This window comes from Dendrobates tinctorius, unplaced genomic scaffold, assembly GCF_039654945.1.
Source record: "Dendrobates tinctorius isolate UK_male_01 unplaced genomic scaffold, ASM3965494v1 ptg000162l, whole genome shotgun sequence".
NCBI lineage: Eukaryota > Metazoa > Chordata > Amphibia > Anura > Dendrobatidae > Dendrobates > Dendrobates tinctorius.
The window spans coordinates 41,096,621-41,105,666 of NW_027361829.1; the positions used below are offsets into that span (position 1 = coordinate 41,096,621).

At 46.1% G+C, this 9,046-nt stretch overlaps 1 protein-coding gene across 2 annotated transcripts in view; it reads left to right on the top strand.

Moving 5' to 3' along the window:
* VPS41 (VPS41 subunit of HOPS complex) overlaps positions 1–4,104 on the top strand; it is a 397,695-nt gene extending 393,591 nt beyond the window's left edge. For both annotated transcript variants that reach the window (XM_073549967.1, XM_073549966.1), the window contains 2 exons: positions 1,076–1,155; positions 3,856–4,104. In XM_073549967.1, the coding sequence (XP_073406068.1) occupies positions 1,076–1,155; positions 3,856–3,936 (161 nt within the window). In that variant the 3' untranslated portion in view covers positions 3,937–4,104. The remainder of the gene's footprint in view (positions 1–1,075; positions 1,156–3,855) is intronic.
* The last annotated feature ends 4,942 nt before the right edge of the window (positions 4,105–9,046 follow it).

The window sequence follows — 9,046 nt, forward strand, 5'->3', positions numbered from 1 at the left end:
GCTGAGAGATGATATTATCAGGCTGGGAATGTTTATGGATACTGACCCCTTCCGAGCCTAAAAATCCAGAAGTGGAGCAGCACATTAGCTGCACCAATTCTGGCACTTTTCCTTGTCTCTTCCTTATTTGCCCTGGTGCGTTAGTAACCGTGGTATTAGTGGTTGGGGTTGATGTCAGCTGTGAATTGTCCAAAAACAGCTGATATCAAGCCTTGGTGTTGGTAATGGAGAGGTGTCTATCAAACACCCCCATTACTAACCAAGTAATCAAAAAAAGAAAAATATATACTTAATTTAAATCAACACTCCCCTACTCTTCCCTTGGTTCACCAATTTAAAAAATAAATAAATAAATCCTACGGAGGTCCGACATTATCCAAGAGATCCAACATAGTCCACAAATGGAAACCTGAAAAACAAAAAGAGAGAAATAAAAACAAGAGACCTGTCTCTCGTTCACCCATTTATTATATGTAAAAAAAAAAAAAAGTTCCCACCCTGGTCTGACATAGTCTAGCGCTTCCCATGATGTTCCCCAAATCCGGCTCACGCTGTGCTCACTGAGCCCTAGCAACTGTGAAGAGTAGTTAGATCAGCGGTGATATCAGTGATATTACTGCTCTTCACAGTCATCGAGTGATAGAGCATTTTCAGTCTTTCAAACTCTATAGATCCAGCTGTCATTAATGAAAGTTGGGGTGAATGTGGCTGGCTGGGAGCGAGCTTTGTTTCCAGCAGATGTATAGTACAGCGAGCTGCCGTCGGCACTGGCAGAGGAGTCTGCCATTCTGATCACCTACATGTACATCATGATGCAGCATGTTACATGCCATCAGGACATACGTGTATATGACTTTAGGAGGTCAGTATAGTGACATGAAAAAAAATGTCAAAAACTGTGCTTGACTTATAAATGTATGGAACATTAGATCATTTCTGCCCATAGATTCTGTCTAGGGTTGTAATGGAAATGTTAAGCTGCTCTTTCATGTTGTTGTAGTTTATAATCCATTTTTTTGCTGAAATGAAGAAGCTGTCGGACATGACTGTGAGAGATTATTTTATTGTCTTGCAGATTCCTCTAAGCCTCTTGGCGTGGTCGTATTCCACTGCAGGCACATGTTCCACAGAGACTGCCTGCCTGTTGGCAACACAGTAAGATGCTTTGTAGTCTTCTGAGCACATCAGCAATACATTATATATATATATATATATATATATATATATATATAATGAACAACGACAAAGCAAAGTCCAGCAATAACGTGAGCAATCCAGGATGCTGTTAAAAAATTTTTTCTTTTTATTCATAAATCCATTAAAATGAAATGGTCCAAGCAGTTCAAAACAGCAATAACGCAGGAAAGTCGTGATTCTGGACCGTGAAGAAGGCAGGTTCTACCGCTGAAACGCGTAGTCCTATCTGCACGACTTTCCTGCGTTATTGCTGTTTTGAACTGCTTGGACCATTGCATTTTAATGGATTTATGAATAAAAAGAAAAAAATTTTTAACAGCATCCTGGATTGCTCACGTTATTGCTGGACTTTGCTTTGTCATTGTTCACATTTGTATGGATGGACTCCTACATCCAGATCCGGGCACAACGGAGTTAACCATTTCATCTGAGGTTCCAGGTGGTTCACAGGAGTGAGCTGGTCTACATTGTTGGATATATATATATATATATATATATATATATATATATATATACACATACACACACACACACTGCTCAAAAAAATAAAGGGAACACTCAAATAGCATCCGTCAACTCCTGGACAGTCTGTGGTGCAACGTGGATGGAGCTAGACATGCTGTCCCAGATGTGCTTAATCGGATTCAAGTCTGGGGAACAGGCAGGCCAGTCCATAGCTTCAATGCCTTCATCTTGCAGGAACTGCTGACACACTCCAGCCACATGAGGTCTGGCAATGCCCTGCATTGGGAGGAACCCAGGGACAACCGCACCAGCATATGGTCTCACAAGGGGTCTGAGAATCTCATCTTGGTACCTAATGGCAGTCAGGTTACCACTGACTAGCACATGGAGGACTGTGTGACCCTCCAAAGAAATGCCATCCCATGCCATTACTGACCCACTGCCAAACTGGTTATGCTGAAGGATGTTGCAGGCAGCAGATCGCTCTCCATGGAGTCTTCAGACTGTGTCAAGTCTGTCACGTGCTGAGTGTGAACCTGCTCTCATCTGTGAAGAGCACAGGGTGGCAGTGGCGAATTTGCCAATCCTGGTGTTCTCTGGCAAATGCCAAGCCTCCTGCACGGTGTTGGGCTGTGAGCATAACCCCCATCTGTCGATATCGGGCGCTTAGGCCATCCTCATGGAGTTGGTTTCTAACCGTTTGTGCCGACACATGCACATTTGTGGCCTGCTGGAGGTCATTTTGCAGGGCTCTGGCAGTGCTCCTGTTCCTCCTTGCACAAAGGCGGAGGTAGCTGTCCTGCTGCTGGGTTGTTGTCCTCCTACAGCCCGCTCCATGTCTCCTGGTGTACTGGCTTGTCTCCTGGTAGCGCCTCCATCCTCTGGACACTACGCTGACAGACACAGCTACCATTCTTGCCACAGCTTGCATTAATGTGCCATCCTGGATAAGCTACACTACCTGAGGTTGTAGACACTGCCTCAAGCTACTGTACAGTACCTCTAAGGATGAGAGCAATGACAAAATGCAAAAGTGACAAAAGCAACAGCCAAAAAGGATGAGAAAAGAGAAATGGTCTATGGTCCCCACCTGCAGAACGAACCACTCCTTTATAGGGGGTGTCTTCCTAATTGCCGATCATTTCTACCTGTTGTCTGTTCCATTTGCACAACAGCAGGAAAAATTGATTCACACTCGGTCTTGCTTCATAACTGGACAGGTTGATTTCACAGAAGTGTAACTGACTTGGAGTTATATCGTGTTGTTTAAGTGTTCCCTTTATTTTATTGAGCAGTGTATATAGGCCAAGAGAGAATCGTGGGCGTAATACAGTGTCACAAACACCGATCACATTAAATTAAGAAAATAAAATCATAAAGCATATGTTCCTTAAGAACTCGTCTAGCTGTAATAGATATACTCACTGAGACTGTGAGTTACCGAAAAGAAGGATCCCAGTAATTAAATTTGTAATTTTATCATGGACACATGGTTTCTTTAGTTTTTAATGAGGAAATAATCATTAAAGGGGTATTCCCGTCTCCAAGATCCTGTCCCAACATTTAGTATGTGTAATAATAATATTAGCAAATACTTCTAATTAGAAATGTAGTATAGTTCTTCTGATTCGCTATGTTGCTTACTCCATGTGTCGGGCATTTCAGTATCTTAGGTATCCATGTTTACGGTCACTGATATAGTGACATTTAGCAAGTTACCTGTTAGTGGTTGTAACCATGGATACTTAAGCTACTGCAATGCCCTGTACATGGAGTAAGCAACATAGTGAATCAGAAGAACTATACTACATCTCTAATTTGAGGCATTTGCTAATATTATTATTGTTACACCTACTACATGTTGGGGATAGGATCTTGGTGATGGGAATACCTAATTAAGAATTAGATTTTCTAATGTGTCCTCACTTACTACATACTATTCTTCTGCATGTACTACAGTAGAATTCCTGTTGGATTAGGCAGCATATATTTGGTGACAGGTTCACTTTAATATTGAGGAATGTAATTCACATGCATGAAGAGCCTATTAGATCCATGTATACTAACACTTAGAAAACTTGAATTTATATTGTTAAATATTATCTGTTATTGACTTCAAATATACTTAGATTTAATATGCTAAATTGTAGAATATCTGTAGCTGGCATTCTTTGACTGTTACTTCTTTTCTAGATGTCTCCTGCATATTTCTGTAACATCTGCAGTGCCAAACATCGCGGTCCTGGAAGTGCGATCTTAGACATAAAAAAATAGACCCCGATAGATGCTATCTTCCCCTTCTTTGTCTTTTCTGGCTACTCTTGATATTTCTAATATGTGTTATTATTCTATTCCTCTGTATACTGCTGCATACATTGTGCATATGGCTGTATGACATTTCTGTTACAGATTAAAAGATTAAAATAAATTTTTTATGCTTGATTCTGTTTCCATTTTGCAGTACCAATCTTATTTACTGTAGTGTTAGCTAAAAAATACAAACATATTTTCCAGATAAAGTGATGTCGCCAAATGAAAACTCGGCTCTTAAAGGCTTATGTTTTTTGTTTTTTTTTATAAATAATGTAAAGGGCATGATAGAAAATTCTACAGTACATGTTAGGCTTGATTGGTTCACCCCAGGTTTGGAAATTCTGTTTTCTTAGTCACCGTTTTTTTTCTGCTGCAGAGCTCAGTGGTTGAGCTGTGTATAACCCACCCACACCACACCTTCTGAGTACAATGTATAGTGACAAAGAGCTGCTAATCCATGCTGGGTTGTTGTCACAGGGCTGTAGTGGGAAAACAGAGGATGAGGAACCTGGGCCCCTGAACTGCCCCTCAGGCTAAAGAAGGTGCCCTGACTTTCCTTAACTTGGGGGTACACTTGATGGTAGTGAGGCCCAAGTCCCCGACCTGTCCCTATCTCCTGTTCAGACCTAAGCTAAACCCCCAACCCCCTCCCCAGGAGGTGAGACAGGGAATAAAGTGAACTGCACCAATAACACAAAAAGAAAGATAAAACAGACACCACGGGGTTAAAGCAACTAAAAAACAAAACCGCTTTATCTGCTGCCAATGCTCCCAGCAGCAGAGTAAAGGTACTGTCACACTTAGCAGTGTACCAGCGATCCCGACCAGCGATATGACGCGGTCAGGATCGCTGGTACATCGCTAAGTGGTCGCTAGTGAGCTGCCACACAGGCAGATCTCACCAGCGACATCGCTGGGGACGGGGGTCGCTACTTACCTGTCATACTAGGCGATCCTGCGTTCGCCCACCCGCGTCCACGCGTCGCTCGTCTCTCCACAGGAAGCGCCGCAGCAAGCTGACGACGAGAAACAGTCCTGGACGTTCTCGCGCGATCAGCGATAACCAGCGGGGGAGCGGGTTGTAGGTAAGTATCACACACAGCGATATCGCTAGCAATATCGCTATAACGTCACTAGTTATAGCGATATTGCTAGCGATATTGCTTAGTGTGACAGGCCTTTAAGGCACCCGATCAGCATCCAGCAGCAACACCACTGATCCAGATAAGCTGAACCCCCTCTGCACCAGGTAGGTCCAGTCTTCACCAAGGTTGGTTAGCAAATGACCAGTATTACCAACAGTGATCTGGAGCAGCAGGTGGCCTTATAAAGGGAAGGAGGGAGTGGTCACACCTGCTGACTAACTAAACATAGTAACACCAGCGGCCACCGGGGGGATAAAAACCCAGCAGCAGACTCACTAACCATGTAGTAACACCAGCGTCCACCGGGGGCCAGAAAGGAAAAAAGGTTTATACAGTTGTGGCCAAAATTATTGACACCCCTGTAATTTTGTCAGATAATACTCAGTTTCTCTCTCACCCATGACAGCACCACGGAGAGAGGGGGTCCGCCCATCAAGGACAGGAACCTACAAATAAAAAGGCGGCACCTCTCCTTGACGGGTGACCCAATGGAACCAGCAGCGGCAGCAGCTTACCGGGTAGAAGAGGAATCCAGGGCCGTCCCGTTTGCAGGTCAGCGGGGAGGCCCCTGTTGTGGCGGGGTCAGTGCCTGAAGCCGCCACCGCTGTAGCCGAGGGGCTGTACAGGGTGAGCGGGCGGGGGAGGACCGAGCCGCCGCTCTGGATAGGAGAATGGGGCTGGAGGACGCCGGTACACGCGCGGGCAGCGCCGGGGTACAGAGGTGTACCAAGATGGCGCTGCCCCGGAAATGATGCGACAACTTCCGGGTCCCCGCGGTCGGGGCATGCGCAATACGCGCTCCCCGGGGGCACAGCGGTGCAGGCTGGGAGGAGGAGGTGACGTCACGGCCGGGAATTTCAAAAGAGTCACGCTGGAGCTGCTCCATGCTGGAAGCGTCCTGTAAGCATGGAGGACAGCGACCAGCACGAGGAGCAGCCAATGCAGCACAGGCAACACCACCACCGCTGACAAAAAGAAAAGGACGGACGCAAGGGCCGGTCCAGCAGCCACTCCACGCAGCGCAGCAAGTCGACTGCAAGGAGCAAGTCACCTTCCGTGGATCAACCCGTGAGGGATCTGAATCCACCTCCCGAACCGGTACCTGCAACCGCGCATATGGGGTAAGTGAGCTACTTGAATGTTCCCCATTATTATAGACTTCTTTCCCTTATTAGGGAAAGAAGAAAGAAAAAAACAAGGAACAGGGAATGCCCCACCTGTAAAAACCCACTACCAGCCTCCTGGGATCTGCAACTCCTGCATACAGGAGGTTCTCTGTGAGGAAACCCCGGATTACGCCTCAGATCTCAGAGCGGTAATCCGTTCGGAGTTTCAGAGCGCCCTTTCATCCCTAAAACAAGGAGGAGGAGAAAAAGGGACACAGTAGTGGGATCTCAGTCAGAGGCCTCAACGTCAGGGGAAGTCACCTCCCATACTTCAGACACCGACTCGTCATCCTCGGATGAAGAGACAGAGGGTCGTCATTGTTTCCCCCTGGATGAGGTAGACACATTAGTAAAGGCAGTAAGATCTACAATGGGGGTGGCAGACCCTCGGCCCGATAGATCAGTCCAGGACATAATGTTCGGGGGACTGGGCCAGAAGAGACGGAGAGTATTTCCATTAAACGAGAACGTACAGGGCCTGATAAAAAAAATAGAATGGGAGAGACCAGATAGGAAGAACTCCACGGTTCCTTCTCTGAAAAGAAAATACCCATTTGACGAGGAAGCATCCACGTCCTGGGACAAAGCCCCCAAGCTAGACGTGGCGGTTGCCAAGGCCTCAAAGAAATTTGCACTCCCCTTTGAGGATATGGGTACTCTAAAGGACCCATTAGACAAAAAAGCTGACACCTTCCTCAAAGGCACTTGGGAATCAGCAGGAGGAAACCTTAGGCCAGCAATAGCGGCAACTTGTACATCCAGAGCCCTCATGGTATGGGTGGACCGATTAGAGAGGCAAATAAGGGAAGTTACACCCAGGGGGAAAATCCTGGAATTCATCCCAATCATAAGAGGAGCGGCGGATTTCTTAGCCAACTCATCAGCTGACTCAGTAAGGTTGTCTTCCAAAGAGGCAGCCCTATCAAACGCAGCTCGCAGAACGCTGTGGCTTAAATGCTGGCCAGGGGACTTACAGACTAAGATGAAGTTATGTGCCATCCCTTGTGAAGGGAAATTCCTTTTTGGAGAAACGTTGGATGACATCCTCCAAAAGGCAGAAGACAAAAAGAAGGTATTCCCAAATTTAGGCCCTACTGGCCCCACAAGCTTTAAAAGGTCCTTTTGAAACAAAAGGTTTTTTCAGAGGAGACCCCCGAGAGAACAAAAATGGGATGACAGGAGAAGGGTCAGGGGGTTCTTCTTCGATAACTCGTCCCGAGACAAAAAAAAACCCAAGTGACCGTTTGCCCAGGGTGGGAGGGAGACGGTTTTTTTTTCCCAGCCTGTAGAAAAATATCGAACAACCCCTGGTTATTAAATCTGATAGGATCAGGGTTAAGGATAGACTTTTTCTCTCTCCCTCCTCAAAAATATGTGGTAACACCACTAAGATCATCGATAATGGAACAAGAAGCCCTCGAAAAAGAGGTCTTAACTCTATTGAACAAAAGAGTCCTCCAGGAAGTTTCCCCATGGGAGAGAGGCAGAGGGTTCTACTCGCCTCTCTTTCTAGTAACCAAACCGGACGGTACCTTCCAGACAATAATAAATCTAAAGAGATTGAACGATTACGTCAAAAACGAAAAATTCAAAATGGAGTCGATCAAGTCGACCATCAAAATTCTCTCTCCACATTGCTTCATGATAGTATTAGACCTCAGCGATGCGTATTATCACGTCCCCATCCACAAAGACTCCCGGAAATTCCTCAGACTGGCGGTCTCCATAGGAGGCGAAGTAAGAGAGTTTCAGTACAGGGCCCTGCCATTTGGAATCTCTGTAGCCCCGCGAATTTTCACAAAGCTAGTGGCAGAGATGATGCGCACCTGAGAGAACAAGATATCCTAATAGTCCCATATCTGGACGACTTTTTAGTTGCAAGCAACTCGGCCCAAAGTTGCCGGGAGCAAAGAGACAGAGTGATAGACACTCTACAAAACCTGGGCTGGCTTCTAAACCTAAAAAAATCAAGGCTGGAACCCAAACAAGTTCAGGAGTTCCTAGGCTTGACACTGGACTCAAACACCCAGGAGTGTTACCTCCCAGACCACAAAAAAGAAAAGATTGCTCAGATGGTAGCAAGAGCAATACAGAACCCTTCCATGACACTAAGGAAAGCAATGTCCCTGTTGGGGTCCCTCTCCGCCTGCCTGCCAGCTGTCCAGTGGGCACAGATACGAGAGATCTCCAATGGGATGTATTGGCCAACCAGTTGGCATTAGGAGGTCACTTGGAGGGTCACGTCACCCTAGACTCCAAAACTATTCATTCCCTAGCTTGGTGGGGGAACAGAGACAACCTATCCAAAGGGGTTCCCTGCGTGATAAAAATCACACACGTAATCACCACGGATGCCAGTCCCAAGGGATAGGGAGCACATATGAGCAACAGGGTGGCTCAGGGAGAAAGGGGAGCTCAGGAACTAGAAGCCTCCTCGAACCAAAAAGAACTATTAGCAGTAGACTATGCCCTAACACACTTTCTGCCGGTACTACGGGGCCATCATGTCCGGATATTTTCAGACAATCGGGTGACGGTGGCCTATATAAACCATCAGGGGGGAACCAGGTCTCGAACACTAATGAACACATCCTCCGAAATATTTACATTAGCCAAGGAAAACCTACTATCCCTCTCTGCACTACACATACGGGGAGCAGAAAACCAGAGAGCAGACTTCCTGAGTCGCACCCAGCTACATCAAGGGGAGTGGGTTCTAAAACAGTCCATTTTTCTACAGATCGTAAAAATGTGGGGAAC